At 32.5% G+C, this 17,713-nt stretch overlaps 1 protein-coding gene across 2 annotated transcripts in view; it reads right to left on the bottom strand.

The window, feature by feature from the left end:
* Positions 1-8,511: 8,511 nt before the first annotated feature.
* The window catches only part of LOC117177097 (xenotropic and polytropic retrovirus receptor 1-like), a 37,134-nt gene continuing 27,932 nt past the window's right edge, over positions 8,512-17,713 (bottom strand). For both annotated transcript variants that reach the window (XM_033367585.1, XM_033367586.1), the window contains exons 8-10: positions 13,036-13,205; positions 12,810-12,943; positions 8,512-9,108 (exon numbers count right to left, since the gene is read on the bottom strand). In XM_033367585.1, coding sequence (XP_033223476.1) covers positions 8,847-9,108; positions 12,810-12,943; positions 13,036-13,205 — 566 coding nt within the window. In that variant the 3' untranslated portion in view covers positions 8,512-8,846. The remainder of the gene's footprint in view (positions 9,109-12,809; positions 12,944-13,035; positions 13,206-17,713) is intronic.

The raw sequence follows: 17,713 nt of genomic DNA, 5'->3' as shown, positions 1-17,713 counted from the left end.
TTAAACTTTCAATCAAATAGTTAAATTTTCAACCATAATTATAAAACCTTGTTAAAAAAAACGTATTTTTTTACAAAGTAGTTCAACTCTTAGTGAAATAATAGACTTTTAAACCCCAGAAGATGTAAAGTTCATATTTTAACCAAACAATTGCATTTTTAATCAAAAATGAAACATTTTCAACCAAAGAGATTAAATTTCTACTGAAAAAGGTCAATTTAATTTTAATAAATTTTTTAATTTTAAAATCAAAAAGAGTATTCTGTACAAAAAAATGAATTTTTAAGCTAATTTAAAGGCAAATAGTTCAATTTTCAACTATAATTATGAATCTTTAATAAGAACAAATTAATTTTTTTACGAAGTAGTTCAACTTTAAGTGAATAATCGAATTTGCCACCCAAAAATTATGATTTTAATTTTTAACAATATAGTTGCATTTACAACAAAACGACTTTGCAACCAAAAAATATGCACAGTTGATAATTCAACCGAAAAATGTAATTTTTAACCAGAAAGTATAAATTTTTGCATAAAGCAATTTAATTTCTACAAAGAAAGACGAATTGTTAACAAAATACATGATTTTTTAACCAAAAATGTTATAGACTAAATGTCGGTTTCAAAAATGTATTTTCAACGAAAAAGATGAACCTTCAAATAAAAGAAATAAAAATTTTAACAAAGTAGTTAAACTTTTGATAGAAAAGAGGCCTTTTTTTACAAAATAGTTACATTTTTACCAAAATAATTAATTTTTCAATCAAATAATTGAGTTTTTATCCAAACGAGATGAATTCCAAAATCACCAATTTCTTGAATTTCTTTCAAATGCGAATCAAGATTTAAAGAAGACTATTATAATATAACATAATTATAATGTTATAATTAATAATACATAAATATATATGATAGTATTAATATTTATATAATTTATATTTTACTTGAGGTAACGTAACCTCAAAATACACGCATATAAAGAGGCGCGCGAAGTATTCAAATCATGAGAATCGCCAGCCCAGCATCGAAATCTGAAAATATTAATATCCCAATCTCTTCATTTTATTTAAAAACATATAGAGATATAAATAGATCCGCCGAAGTGTTCCGACCAGCAATCGTGCACCTTCGAGTTTTCAAATTCAGAAGAGGAGAAATGGGTTGCGCGCGCAACGCAGGCATTTATATCGTCTCCTACCATATTCACACGGACATAAACGTGTCATAGTATTGGACCACGTCTCGTTTCAGATCTGGGATCACTGGTTCCGACCGGTAATCGTGCACCTTCCAGTTTTCAAATTCAGAAGAAGAGAAATGGGTTGCACGCGCAACCCAGTCATTTATATCGTCTCCTACTATATACAGACATAGCCCTGTCAAAGCATTGGACCACATCTCGTTTCAGATCTGGGATCACTGATCACTGCACCAGTGCTTCTTCCCACTCCGCACTTTTTGCACAGTCATTATCATGACGTCACACCAGTGCTTCCAGTACTCCCAGTGAATTCTAGAACACAACCCTAGACGTCGACAGTGCGCACGTACCAGAATTTTACGTCATTTGCATATTTTTCGAACAGGTTTGTGTCGAAATGTGTGGAAAATATTGTGAAGAAAAATAACAACGGAAAATAAATGTGTAAATAAATAAGAGTTTAAGGGCATGTGAAACAGCTAAATACCTATATTACCAACCTCACTTTATCAGTTCAGTGAATGTTTTTTTGAACCTAAGAACTTTTTTTGTAAATAAAATATCGAGCTGAAACTTTGAAAAATGTATTAGAGTACAATAAAGTACGTTTAGGTACTGCCTTTTGTATTCGTCACGTACCGGGCGGGCAGTGTTATTTACAGTAGTTGGCCGTCGCTAACCCGATTCTCCCTTCTTAAATTGTTCTTCAAATTATTAACACTTTTTTTTAGTTTAAGAATTTTCTCGTTATACTTATTTAGAATTTTTACTTATATAATAAAATACAATTTTCGAGTTGAATTCAAATGTTTTGTCTGTTTTGGCGTATCTTATTCCATTTACGAGAAACTTATTAATGCCAATTTTAAGCATTTTAAAAAAAGTTAGATATCTGAAATCACCGAAACCCGTAGATTCCGAATTATTATGTTTTAGGCTGTTGACTATGAAATTAAAAAAATCTACTTCCTAATTTTAATCCGAAAGCTTAACAAAGGACCCTTGAGTGTCGGCTACTCTATTGATATAGCCCCTCTGCTTGTTATTTATGATGGAATTCTTATTTCAATTTCATCCTCTCTGCTTTTTATTTATGATCGTATTTCAATTTCGGAAAGGAGAGTTTTTGCGGAGAGTTTTTCTGAGCTTCTCTGACCCTCGAGAATCTTTAGAATATATTCAGAGATTTCTTTCGGTAGGGAAAAAAAGATAGGTTAGTTGAGGTTGTGTTTGGCAGGTATTAAAATTTTCTTTTATTCAAGATTTGCAGTTCATAACTTTTTTAGAGTAAATATTTAGTATTTACACAAATATAAAATAACACAATATTACATTTTCTTTAAAAGGAAAAAAAGTGATTCAGTAGAAAGGTTAGTTGAGGCTGTGTTTGGCAGGTATTAATATTTTCTTTCTTTGCTAACATTTACTTACATATTAAATGTCTTTTTTGGCGTATCTCATTCCATTTACAAGAAACGTTCTATTAATTCCGATTTTAAGCATTAAAAAGAAAGTTAGATATCTGAAGTCATCGAAACCCATACATTCCGAATTATTATATTTTAGGCTGTTAACTATGAAATTTAAAAAATCTACTTCTAAATTTTAATCCGAAAGCTTACCAAAGGACCCTTGAGTGTCGGCTACTCTATTGAGATAGCCTCTCTGCTTGTTATTTATGATCGTATCGTATTCTTATTTCAATTTCGGAAAGGATTTTTTAAACTTTAAAGCCTTCAGACCATTTAAACGAGCTTCCTGGACCTTTAAAAATATCTACCTTGAGATCCTTTAACCTAAAGAATTTTTAGTATATACTCAAAGATTCTTTTCGGTATGGCTGCTATACAAAACCTCAACTAACCTTTCCACTAAATCAGGTTTTCTACATTTAAGCCATCGTTTCAGCTGCTCAATACTGTGCCCTTCTACTGATTCGTGCACTAATTTTGCACCTGTAATATCATCTTCCGTGAGTTTCGCCGAATTTGTTAGCATTTTTTAGACGATGACAGATGCCAATAGATGTAAATAATGGCCTTGCTCGCCGCACTATTTGCACTTTTTCGCTGTTTTTTTACTATATAGGCTTAAAAATGTTCTACCCTTAAACTCTGTTATTTACAAATTTATCTTTTGTTGTATTTATCAACAATATTTTCCATGCATTTCGACCCAAAACTGTTCGAAAAATACCAAAATGACGTAAAATTCTGGCACATGATCAGTGCGGACGTCTCATGGACATACTAGTAGGAAACACAGGACTAGACATGCCAGCCTGACTTGTCGAGCGGGGTTGAGTTCACGGGAGGGGTGCGAATTCCATGAGTGGGGAGCGCCGCCATCTTACGATGTGCCATTTGAGTATGCGCACGAGCATTTTTGCCGACAAACTGTGCGTGAAAATATAAACTTGTGGGCGCTGCCATGTTTGTCACGGGACATCAAAAGGTGGCGGACCTCCCCCCTCATTGCATCAACCCCGCAATGGCATGCCTAGACCCTTGTTTCCTATGTCCATGAGACGTTTAGAATAAAAAGGTCTATTAGCAGTGGTGTCAGAACACGGATATCTCTGACGTGCGCAGTAGTGATTCTGTGTATTTTTAAATTGACACATGGCGTTACCTAACCCAAAAACACACAGGGATAACTACTGCGCATGCCAGATATCCGCGTTCTGACATCACTGCTAATTAGCCGTTTCAAAATTTTATTTAAAAACATAATTTTTATTAAAGTTTATGTTGGTTTAAAAAATGTACTTTCATGTTATTTTCATTCGTATTTTCATTCTTGCATGAAAAAATTCAACTTATTTATATGAGTTCGACGTTGATTGAATAAGGAAAAAAGTTCATCTGATCTTAGGGGAGCGGCGGGTAATGTGGCGCACATGTTATAAAAAGCTCCGTTAAAAGTTAAATATTTTGAAAACTGTAATAAAATAATATAGACCACGTAAATCAATATCTTATCTAACCTATGCGTATAATTATTATTGAATTTACGCCTATTAAAATAGTTAATTATCAAGTTTCACCCAAAGTGTGCCTGCGCCAAGTTATCATTCCTGGTTGGCCAATGTGGCGCGCTCTTAGTGCAATTTCGGAAAGGGAAGTAAGAGTTGTTTATGGAGTTCAATGAAATTAATTTTGGATAAATGATGAGTTCAAATAATTACTCATAAATTGTGTGCATTTTGAACGTTATATATTATGTTTTTTTAGTCCGAAAAAATGCTAATGTACTTTTTCGCTACTTTTTGGTCACTTTAGAAATACACACATAACACCGAAAATAACTTTTTATAATAAGAATTGAGTGATTAGCTTTATTGAGGAATTTTTTTCACTGTACAAGACAGTGCACATAAGAAAATACAGTACAGTAAATACCTCTCGCTATAAATCGATCAATTTCTGTAAATGAATGTGCGCCACATTAACCGCCGCTCCCCTAAAACGCAATTCTCACAAAATATATTTCCTCATGCACGAATGCTAATGCACTCACTCGACCGATACCTAAACTGTTCAAAATTATTAGGTAAAGGCGTAAAAATGCATATCTTGTCAAAACAGATCACTGAGCTTCATTCAATTATATACTTTTTTAAATGAAGATGAATTGCGATGAATCGAATTCTCTTAATTGCATTATAGTATATTAAAGTTATAAAATCCTGAATTGCATTCGTTCTAATTTGATAAAGTACGCTTTAAAGTTGGTGGGCTGAAAATAAAATTACAGTTTTCCATATTCACTCTTTTATTGGTACTTATATTTTTTTATATCGAAGACAAACATACAAAAAAGTGATGGTTAATTTTTACAGGATCTGAGAATGAGTTATTTAAATACAGAAAAATTAGTTATACTACAATTCACTGAATGGCGAATAATTACTAATAATTCCAATACTGACCGTGTGTATACATTTATGTACATAGTTTATAACACAGCCGAGTTTAAATGTACGCTTTTGAAACAGGGAAGAAACATGGGTTGTGTCTGGACGTACAGGCGCTTCCTTGTTACCGATATCAATGCATTTTTAGCACAGAAACGAACCCTCCAATGCTCTAGAGTCTAGACATGGGAAAATTAACTCGGTAACAGAAATCTTAAAATACGTAGGTCAGTATCAGAACAACTTTTGACCCACTTCACACATACATAATTTTGTATTCCAAATATTTAAATGTATGCCTTTCCACTAATAAAATTAATGTATACTCATGAGCAGTTAAAAGGATCTGAGAATTGGACTCAATGAACATCGAAAAAATTGTACATTAAAAATTATCACAAATTACAAAAGATGATTTTCTATTCAGCTGACAGATACATTAACTATATATTATTACACTCGCCGAAGTGGAAAAAATTTGTAGAAAAAAATATATAATACTTATATTTAGCCTTTTGACAAAGGCAAACCCATATTTGGCACATAACGATTTTCATTGTATGCAACAAATAAAATAAAAATGAATGTTTCAGGGCTCTTACAAGCGAAGCAAGTATTAAATTTACAAATAAAAACAATTTATAAACCATTTTAAAATCATACATTATGAAAGTATTTTCATTCTTGTTAATATACCTGATTCAATTTTTTAACATATCATGTAATTATTAAGTCATAGGACAAACAGTTATTTAAATTTTCATTTGAAAGATTAATGTACATAGCACATTGCCTTAAATACTATAAAGTAGATTAATGACAAAAATGGATAGGCATGAAATATTTGTGCTCTTGAATTTTATTTTAATAAAAACCTAGTAAAAAGAAAAAAATAATTTTAATTCATTTGAATTATAAGAAGTTAAAAAACTGCAAGATTTAGTTTCAATTTAAGAATATACACTTACTACAAAATCAAATCAGTAAAAATATCTAGTGGAATGTATCAATTACATATCTGTAAATTATCTACTAATACCATCAATAAATACAATTTCTTTTCAATCGCTTATCAGACATTTGAGACATTTCCTGTACACGTTCAATTTCTACACAGAATATTATTATTGGCTCTTTATGTGGCTATTCTCAGTTTAGAATTGATCTTTGATAATGTTACCAAGAACATAAATCAATCAAGATTTACCTCAATAAAAGAGAAACTTTTTTTGAATCAAATAAAAATAACCAAGCAAAAAACCATTATTTTCATGGGATATTGCAAAGTCCTGAGAGACAAAATACGAGAACAATCACGAAATGTATCACAAATACTCATAACTACAATTAATTGCTAATGCTTTACTCTACCTCACTTTTTTACTTTAACCAACATTTTTTTTTAATGCGAATTCCTTTTCTTGCAAATATTTTTGCAATGTAATATTTCAATCTCTTACTTTTTTCTCACAATCGCGCTGGACAACAAAAAACAAACATTTATAAAAATACTATCAATAACATAGATATCTTGGTCCTAAAATAAATGGTACTTTAACTCGCACAATAGGGACATACACTAAATTTCTTTCATTTTCGAATATATTTTTAAGGGCATGTTATACTTCGTCGTGTGATCATTGGGCAGTTCCCTCGGATTTTTTTCCACAAAAATGAAAATCGTTTAAAACTGAATTCGGAGATGCTGTACAATATTACAACGGACCTTCCCGGACTCTCTTTTGAGGGATAATAACAAAAAAAATGTATTGTGCTAAATACTAATTTTTTGCATGTGCAGTATTTTGAGGTTAGGGTCGTTTTTCAGCTTTGTCTTTCTGACGATTTAGGTCTCTGTCTTACCGATGCTGCCGTTAGCACTCAATAATAATTATAGGAAAGAATTGTAACACACATAACATCGAAATACACACAATCAAACTTAGCAAAATAAAATTTTGTTTGAATTAGCCCACAAAAAACTGTGCGGGGACGTTCGTTACCATGTTCGCTGCTATCAAGTGTCAAATTTTTAAGAAAAGATATTTATTATTTTAGGGAAAAAGCCGGGGCAACCTAAAAATGTTAAAATCGATCATTTTCTAAGTATTGCATGCCCTTAATGAAAAAATATAAACGAAGTACTGCAAGGAGACTGCATGCAATGTATTTCACCTGGCGCCTCTTTGCGATTATCTGTCCTCGGGGTTTTAATATATTCCGAGCTGAGAGCGCCGTATCAGAGAAAACTTTTAACTAAATTGTCGTTTGCTACTCGTTCTTAGAAATTGACATGCCTCACTTTAACCAAAGACAGTTGACAACAGATGCACGCTACAGGGGTGCGGTCTCCTTGTAGTACTTCGTGTTTCCAACATATACAAAAGGTGAAACCTGAAAATTCAAGATTCATTTTAACGCAAAAAAGAGTAATTAGATTTAGATTTTTTACATTGTAGGGGTACTTCTTTTTAAAAAAAGAGTCACTGCAAAACAAAAAATTCCCCATTTTAATACATTTTGCATGATACCACAAGGCATTAAGTTCATATATTCGAGATTAGAATGCCAACTTGCAACTTAACATGAAGAGTATTAAAATGATACATTCTTTCAATTTGTGGTCATGTAGCTACATTGAGGAATTAATCAAAAATAAGTTCTTACATTTCAGTTAGAATATAAATAATATAAATAATATAACTCTATTCTGAAAACTACCCTACCAAAAGAAATCTCTGAGTTTTCTTTAGCGAAGTAGCCTGGCCCATTTGAGTCTATAAACAAAATCGACTTGAAACAAAATAGTCTCGGAGATAGTTTGAGAGATTTGGGTCCTTTTCAAGATCCTTTTAGTGGTCCTTTTAAGAGCGGTGCGACGGTAATATAATGTTCCTTTTGTATTCGTCACGTACCGGGCGGTCAGAGTTATTTACAGTAGTTGGTCGTGGCCAATCCGCTCTCCCTTTTTAAATTTCTCTTCAAATTATTAATACTTTTTGTTTTAATTGATGAATTTTCTCATTATACTTATTTATAATTATAACTTATATACTGATATACAATTTTCTAGTTGAATTCAAAAATGTTGTCTTTTTTGACGTATCTCATTCCATTTACGAGAAACGTTCTATTAATTCCAATTTTAAGCATTAAAAAAAAGTTAGATATCTTAAGTCATCGAAACCCGTAAATTCCGAATTATTATCTTTTAGGCTGTTAACTATGAAATTTAAAAAAATCTTCTAAATTTTAATCCGAAAGCTTAACAAAGGACCCTTGAGTGTCGGCTACTCTATTGAGATAGCCTCTCTGCTTGTTATTTATGATCGTATTCTTATTTAAATTTCGGAAAGGATATTTTAAAGCCTTCAGACCATTTAAATGAGCTTCCTGGACCTTTAAAGATATCTACCAGAGTGTCTGCGGAGAATTTCTCTGAGCTTCTTTGACCTAAAGAATTTTTAGTATATACACAAAGATTCTTTTCGGTAGGGTGATTGTGATGTCAATCTGCTTCGAACTCATTTAAAATATTATTTTAAGGAACATTATATTCGAATAAACAATATAGCATTCTTTTTACATAACGATTTATAACGATCAGTAATAGTAAGAAAGTAATTTCAACAAATTGATTTTAAGAAGGCACTGTAAAGTTTTAAATTTAGAGTACGCTAACTCAGTACTGAGCTCAAAACGATAAGGCATAATCGTAACAAATGTTCTTCAACTAGCATTTGATACGTCGATGTCGATGGTTTCATCTTTAAGTAGCATACGTTTGTCATCTTTTTGGTTGCCCTTTTTATTACCACCACCTTTGCGTTTACCGCGGTTAACGACTCCGTTTTCATCGTCCATCATGCGCAAAATTTGCGTCTGATCGGAACTCTCTATTGGTGCGATCGAAATGTCTCTTACAGCTCTGAACTTACCGCAATTGTTCAGATGTTCGTTCTCCAACCGGAAAAAATTCCATATGAAACGCCTAGAGAATATAAGAGGCTTATCACAAATATTAATAATATCTATTTTTCTGGTAAATTATTCTTAACCCTGATGAATCAAACTTCTTTGAAATTACAGGATGACCACTAAACACTCAATAGGAAATTTAATGTGATTTTCTATTTTGCAACTATTTCTCGCGGTAATTAAAATTTTAGAACTAAAAAAAATCTGAATAAACGAATATTAATAATTAAAAAGTGAAAAAGGAGCATTAAAAAATCAGCAATTTCAAAACAGAAGCCGTCGAAATTGAACAATTTTCATTTCGAGAGCTTTAAACACAAAATTACACGTAATTCAAATTCAACATTTTCAAAACAAGTTTATTCAAAATTAACTCTTTACCGGCCAATGTGCTGAGAAACATTTACCATTTTCAATTTTTCTAATTTTCAAGTAACAAAGTGGACTATGCCGCATCCCGTAAGGTGGTTCTGAGTTGCATACACAATAGAAACCGAGAAATCATAAAAATTAAAAAAAATTTTTTTTTTAAATCTATCACAAAAATACCATACATTGTATGGTATTTTATATGTTATACTATATGTTTTTGGGGTTGATGTATCCGAATTCGAGGCCCAAAAACCCCCAGCACATCAGGGTTATGACAAAAACTAAAAAAACCTAATAAGAAATCTTTTGAGCCTGGGAATCAGACAAAGTTTATTATATGTTTTTCGGGGCACTGAATCCGAATCCGAGGCCCGAAACCCCCCAGCATATCAGGGTTTCGACATTGCATTCAAAATACCTCATAATCTGAGCTATTTAACGCTTCAACGTTTTGACTTAAGCCATATATTAAGCAAAATCAGATCACAAGCTCATTCCGTTGCCCGCCGTCACCACGAGGAGGTACCCTGAATGCTGACACCCGTAAGTCACATGAATAAATTGCACAAGTTTCTTTGAAAGTCAAAACCCTGACGTACTGGACTTTTTTAGACTAGGTATTAGGATCCAGCGACAGCAAAAACATACAGTAAACACGGTCTGACTCCCGGACTCAGAAAACAAAGTTTTATGAGGTTTTTTGAGGTTATGTCAAAACCCTGACTGGCTGAGATTTCTTGAACCTCGGATTTGGATTTAGCGACCCCAGAAACGTATAATAAACACGGTCTGACCCCCGGACTTATAACAAAAAATGTATGAGGTTTTTTGAGCTTATGTCAGAACCCTGACGTGCTGGCGTTTTTCGGACGTCGAATTTGGATTCAGCGACCCCAAACACATACAGTAACTATGGTCTGACCTCCAAACCCGGAAACATATTTTTTTGTGCGGCTGTGTTATTTGAGTACTGGGGCTTTCAATTGGAAATTGTACCATTTGAAACGAAAATCCTTCAATCAAGAAAGGTACAAATAACAATTGAATGGCTGGCGTCCAAAACGTGATAACCGTCAACATTTTCGAAGAGCCCTACCGATAGAAATCTCAGAGTATTCTCAGGCGAAATAGCCTGGCCGGTTTGAGACTATCTGCAGGTTCGATTTGAATGATTTAGTCTCAGGGATAGTAAGAGAGATTTGGTTCCTTTTCAAGGTCCTTTCATGAGTGATGCGACGGTAATATAATGGTCCTTTTGTATTCGTCACGTACCGGGCGGGCAGAGTTATTTACAGTAGTTAGCCGTCGCTAATCCGATTCTCCCTTCTTAAATTGTTCTTCAAATTATTAAGACTTTTTTTTAATTTAAGAATTTTCTCATTATACTTATTTAGAATTTTAACTTATATAATAATACACAATTTTCGAGTTGAATTCAAAAATGTTGTCTTTTATGGCGTATCTCATTCTATTTACGAGAAAAGTTGTATTAATTCCAATTTTAAACATTAAAAAAAAAAGTTAGGTATCTGAAAGCATCGAAACACGTAGATTCCGAATTATTATGTTTTAAGCTCTTAACTATGGAATTAAAAAAAAACTATTTCTAAATTTTAATCGGAAAGCTTAAGAAAGGACCCTTAAGTGCCGGCTAATCTATTACGATAGCCTCTCTGCTTGTTATTTATGATCGAATTCTTATTTCAATTTCAGCCTCACTGCTAATTATAATATTATGATCGTATTTTTATTTAAATTTCAGAAAGGACATTTTAAAGCCTTCAAAACATTTAAACGAGCTACCTGGACATTGAAATATATCTAGCTGAGTGCCTGCCGAGAATTTCTCAGAGTCTTGAGAATCTTTAGCATATACTCTGAGATTTCTATCGGTAGGGTACTTTTTTAAATTCTCTGACAAAATCCTCGTTTGTAGCCCTTGAAAGAAATCCAAAAATCATTTTAGTTTTTATATAATAAATTATCAAAACTAGCGATCGTGGTAACCTCGGGTATACCTAGCGGCCAGAAGGGAGTAGTAACCCCTCTTTGACTCTTATGGAAGCTCTGCATTTTTTTATACTATACCAAATATAAAGGTAAAAAAGTGCATCTGGTTGCCATGTGGCTGTTTTCGACTGTAACTTATTGGTACTTGGACGTATACAAGGATCTGTTTTATCGGTATCGTGTTTCACGTTTTCAGCTGCATATAAACAATTATCAAGTCAGGTGAGTACCACTCAATTTCTCAGTTTCTACATATATTCATTAGCTATTTTTTGTTCTTTGCAAGGAAGTTCATTGTTCAGTACAGTTTTCTAAACATTTTAGTAAAATTCTTATCCTTTTACCGTTAAAATTGGCTGAGAAAAATGTGATCGTTATAAAAAAGTTGTAATATCGCTTGATATTTTCTCAAAATGTTTCTTAATTTGATTGGTTTACATATCTTTAGAAAATAAAAAATAACATTAATTCCCAATACTTTTCATTTATATTATTCTATTTTAAAAGTTAATCACAGTTCCTCAAATTGATTTCAACTAGCCTTTACCTTTTTCATGATTCAAAGATTTCTCATACTTATTTTTGCATTTTGTATACATTGAAATGCTGATATTCTTAAACAGAAAATATCATTTTTTCATTGCGATAAATCAACTAAGTTATTCCTAAATTAATATGAAAGTAAAGGGCGCTCAATATGTGGGTTATCCCTTTTAGGCCGCCCGCTACCCCTGGGGTTACCCCACCGAGCTGCAAAAATGCTTATAAGGTCCACAGTTTTGTAAATAATTAACTCGAATTTTTAGACAGTCTGTATAAAGTGACCACCTAACATAAAATTAATTGTTTTTCTTTGAAGTACAAAAATAGAAAAATACGAACGTTTTTCCTGCCTCCTGTGAAAAAGTAAAAATGTGGGTTGCCCCTTTTTGGACGCCAGCCATTCAATTGCTTAAATTGAAAATATTAAATTCCAAGCATTATAATTGAATTTTCTGTGAACTAATAAGGCCCTGATTTCTGAATTATACATTATTAAGGAACTGAAATTTGAAGCAAAAGAATTTTTTACATTTTAATCCAAAAGTATTGAAATTGCAATTCGTCCAAAAAAAAAAAAATTAGTCGCTGGCGGGCTTGAAGTATTTAGACTTACAAATTAAAATCTGAGCCATACAAAAGAATCCCAAAATGATCTGTTACAATCTTAGATTATTTTACATAATATTATGTGACATTTAAAGTGATTGAACTTTTTTTAATGAAACTAAGAGTTTCAAAATATCCTGAACAGGTTATTCGGTGCCGTGCACCTCCGAATGATAAGCTTACCTGAAAACTTCAAGGGGCGCTACGACTGACATTAATAAGTCGTTTGAAACATTAAAGTAATCGTGAAGGATGTAAGTGGCGACCCACGAAAATCTAATTACGAAGTCTTCTATTATAGCGAAGTAATAAAAACTCTGAAAAGAAGGTTTGCATTAAAAAACTTATTTTTAAACATAATAATAAATATACGGATGTTTACAATACTGATTTATAAGAAAAAACTTACAGCAGCTGAATAAACCACTTCTTCTCGTAAAAATCTATTTTCTCCAGCATTGCTATCAAGAAGACCCCAATCCATTTTGATATCCCAAGTATATGAATAAATAGAATTTAAAACGCAACTTCCAATCCAAAACCAAAGCCACGGGCTCTCCCATTGATTTTCATAATTTTCTAGAATTAAATAATTACGCAAACTTTATTCAAAGTGGTATAGAATATAGCGATCATTCGACGGAGATTTAAATATTTGTAAAATATCAATTTATGAATATTTTGCAAACCATTTCAAATTTTCCGAGTCATCCTGAATTATCCAGAATGTTCTGTAATGTTTTAGAAAATTCTCAATAATTAGACAATATTTCTCAACGCTTGCAGGTATTTTAAAGATCACATTTTTTTATTTTCTAAAAGTTTCAAACATTTAAAACGAATGTTGAAAATATTCTAGAATTTTTCACTTGTTCTAATGTAATTTAGAAAATATGATAAGATCCCATTACATTGTCCAATACTAGAGATATCAATTTCAGTATCTTCCAGAATCATTCAAAATATTCTACACGATAATATCAAGGCCGTAGTCAGAAAAAATTTTCCCGGGGTGGGAGGGGTGTGCATACAACAGGAAAATATTTCAGGGGGGGGGGGTATGCAGCGACACACAAGAGAGTATATGTATATTATGCACATGTTTCACAATTTTCGGGAGGTGGGGAGGTCAACACCATTTCACCCCCCGTGGGTACGGCCTTGAATTTCATATTTAATAACAAGAAATTTAAAGATGATTTGAAATTTCTTAAAACTACAGCTTTCAGGGTCTACTCAGTCTTTCTACAACGATGGATAACGAGCTGAAATAGTAAACCATTCATTTTGCAACGTTTTATGATTTTCCATGATTTTCAGAAGTGTTTTAAAAGAAAATCAACATATTCTAGAACACGCCATAATAATATACATCGAATATTACAGAATCTTTCCATAAAAATTCGAATATCGTCCATTTTTATATGCACCAGAAAATACTGTCCTACAAAGTGTTCTGCAGTATTCTTAATGTTTCAGAAACATTTTAAATATATGCAAAATCTAAACATTCGAGTGCTCTATCAGTTTCAAGAACTTTTAGAACACTCCTGATCATTTCAAAATGTTTTTAAGTGTATTAGATTATGGATAGGCATATTAGAAGTAGAATTTAAAAGGTGCATGCATTTTTGAAAAATTCTAAAATTTTCTGAAACTTCTAAAAAGTTTACGAGTGTTTTAAATTCTATAAAAGCTTCAAAAATGCTCCAAATCTGTTTATAATATTTGAACAGATAACAATGATATCCATTTATTTCTATACATTCAAAAATACTGTAGAATATTACAGGGTATTCTAGAATACTTTAGATCGCTAAAGACTTTTATGTAATATTCCAGAATTTAAGAATGTTTTACAATCATCCAAAGGATTCTCAATTATTATGAAATATTCCATTATTTTCAAGAATATTATAGATATCTTTATGATTTTAGGTTTAAAATTGGACCAAGATCTGAAATTTAAACTACATATATCCTATAGGCTTAGTAATTTTACAAAACGCATTCAAATTAGACGTATTATTACTATTATTGAATCGTCAGGCTGGATTATTTAAGTCCACTCAATTCATCGACATATAGAAACTGACTGGGGACTCCGCGGAGGAAATGCGAAGGGCAATTAGAAAGAGAAGGCAGAGAGTGGTGGGTAACCTGTCTCTTTCTGGTCCAAGAAGATTGGTATAGAAAGTTTTCGACGGTTGGGACTCAGGACTGTAAGCTCTCTCATGATGGCATCTGCATTTGTGTCATGTAAATGCGTTGTAAATATCGTAAACATGAACATAAATAATATAATAAAATATAATATGAATACATTTATTTGATTTGAATACTATAAAAAGAAGTAAGTTTGTAAAATGTGAGTGACACGTATTTACATGCACAAAGTCTCCGATTCATAAGCGACGCTCCTGCAAGAGAAACGGACGGCTGTCCCACCACTCTCTCCCTTCTCTTTCTAACTACCAATCGCGTTTCCCATACGGAGTCACCAATCCATTTCTATATGTCGATGACTCTACTTCACTGGGTATGAGCCGGTCAACATTTTTTCTTGGCTAATTTTGCCCAGGAACTAGGGAGCTAAAAAGGAACCTACCTTGCGTTAAATGCGGAAAAGTTAGCGTCAATTTTCGTTTATTTTCGTGTCCTAAACAGCAAACTAATTTTTCACAAAGATAAAATGGCGGCTCGATCCACCATCTTGAAAAAAGGTGCCAAAAATCCGATTTTTGGAAATAACTTTTTTGGTACGCCGGAAATTAAAAATAGTCATTTCAAAATCGTAGGGACCCCAGTAAGTACTAGTAATGATCAGTTCCTATTGTAAACATATATAATTCACTTTTCATACATAATAATTATAATATAAATAAGATGTGTAGGAATTGAAATGTATGTTCAAAAAATATGAAACATTATGTGAAAAAGAAAGGTGAATTCCTGAAAGTGCAGCTGGAAAAAAATTCTCGATTGCCCTATGCGGAGCATCAGGAACCGATTTCTTTTGATTCTCTCCGGTATAAACATTTCACGAGATTAGCGACGAAGAGTAGCATGCCTCTTACTTCACTTCCACCAATAGCAGAAGCAGCACGGCAGCAACATCTCCGCACTTAACATCAAGTCCACACTCGGTGCGGAGTCATAAAGAATCCAGAAGAGAACTATCCAGTTGCAAGTAAACTAAGGCTGCACTCATTCCAATCAGAACAACGAAGGATCCTGCTCCAGAAGTTCTTTTGAAAATTTTCTCCTACCAACACAAGAAAGGATGCGGCTGCAAAAAAGCAGGGTTGAAGTGATCCATCATTTGTATTCACTGCAATGGAATTCCGTGTGAGAACGATGCTGAAATCTTAGATGAATCAGATGATGGAAAAAGCGAAACTATTGTCCACAAACTGTTGAAGATATCGGAGATGATAAAGGCATCCGGATAACAATCGTGCGCCGCACAGTGCTCGCATGCGTGAAAGGCACGCTATGCGAGATATAACGCACGCATGCTGTCATCATCTGTCGTAGTGCCGTGATGGGTACGTAGAGTAAGTATTTAATGCGTCTCATATCTCCATCACGGCGTACTTCACGCATGACTGCGTATGACAGGCCGTCTTTGACGCACGCGTGCATCCAGCCTGCCGACAGTTAATGATTAATCCCATAATGAGCATCTAATTGAATCCTAGATATATTGTTAAATTGATATTTTTGAAATTCCCTCATATAAGGAAAATAATAAAAATAATTGTTCATAACTGTAATTTGCAATTTTAATTGCATGAAATTTAGAATTACTGTTTAGAAATTTTTTGAACTATTTGCAGAAATGCATCTTTAATGTTTAATCGAATTTTTCTAACTTTGAGTACTTATTTGTTTAATAAATTAATATATTTTTAATCTTCAATTTAATTTTGATCAACTTTATAATGATGTGCAAACTTTCGCCTTTTATTATAATATAGTTAAAGTGAACTGTTTTCCGGTGTTGACGCTTTGGGTTTTCTGAAAACCAGTTCCTTGGATCAACGCAGTTTTGACGTCAATTGCGTCCAAACATAACCTTATTTTTCTCTTTTAATATCGTGCTTTTTTATTTTTTTAGAAATCTACTCAATCAAATAATAAAAACGATAATCTTTATTATTACTATGAGCAATTGGTCTGATTTAAATGAATAATCGGTTGCGTTTAGCATAAAGTATAAATTGAGAGCTAGCTTGTCGCCTTCTATTTTGTTACAAAATTATCTTTTTCCAAAAATTAAACTTTTATTAATAGAAAATTCATCCTTTTGGATTGAGCATTAATCATTTTTGGTCAAAAAGTCATCTTTCCTCATAAAATGAACCTTTTTTTTGAAAATTCAAAAGTCTTCTTAAAAAACCGTCTTCCTGGATTTAAAAATTTCCAAATAATATGACTGTACTTTTAGTATACTTTTTGGGTTGAAAAGTGTACTATTTGGTTGAAAATTAAATTATTATTCTGTTAAATGACATATTTTTCGTAGAAAATTAACGTTTTGTAAACAGGAAGCCTTTTTTATTCAAAATTTAACGTGTTTTGTTGAAAAATCGTCATTTCTCTACCGATAGAAATCTCTGAGTTTTCTCTAGCGAAATAGCCTGGCCCATTTGAGACTATAAGCAGAGCCGATTTCAAACAATTTAGTCTGAGAGATAGTCTGAGAGATTTGGGTACCTTTCAAGATCCTTTTAGTGGTCCTTTTAAGAGTGGTGCGACGGTAATATAATGTTCCTTTTGTATTCGTCACGTACCGGGCGGACAGAGTTATTTACAGTAGTCGGCCGTCGCTAATCCGACTCTCCCTTTTTAAATTTCTCTTCAAATTATTAACACTTTTTTTAAATTTAATGAATTTTCTCGTTATACTTATTTATAGCTATAACTTATATGCTAATATACTATTAGCCCCTCTGCTTGTTATTTATGATCGAATTCTTATTATACGAGGGTAGTTCAATAAGTCCTTAGAATGAAGTATAGAAACAATTTTTTTTGGGTAAATTTTTTTTTATTTTTCAACATAATCTCCTTGGAGCTCTATA

This window comes from Belonocnema kinseyi, chromosome 7, assembly GCF_010883055.1.
Source record: "Belonocnema kinseyi isolate 2016_QV_RU_SX_M_011 chromosome 7, B_treatae_v1, whole genome shotgun sequence".
Taxonomy (NCBI): domain Eukaryota; kingdom Metazoa; phylum Arthropoda; class Insecta; order Hymenoptera; family Cynipidae; genus Belonocnema; species Belonocnema kinseyi.
Note: the sequence above shows the minus strand (reverse complement) of the source record. Positions and strands in the feature narration are given on the sequence as shown.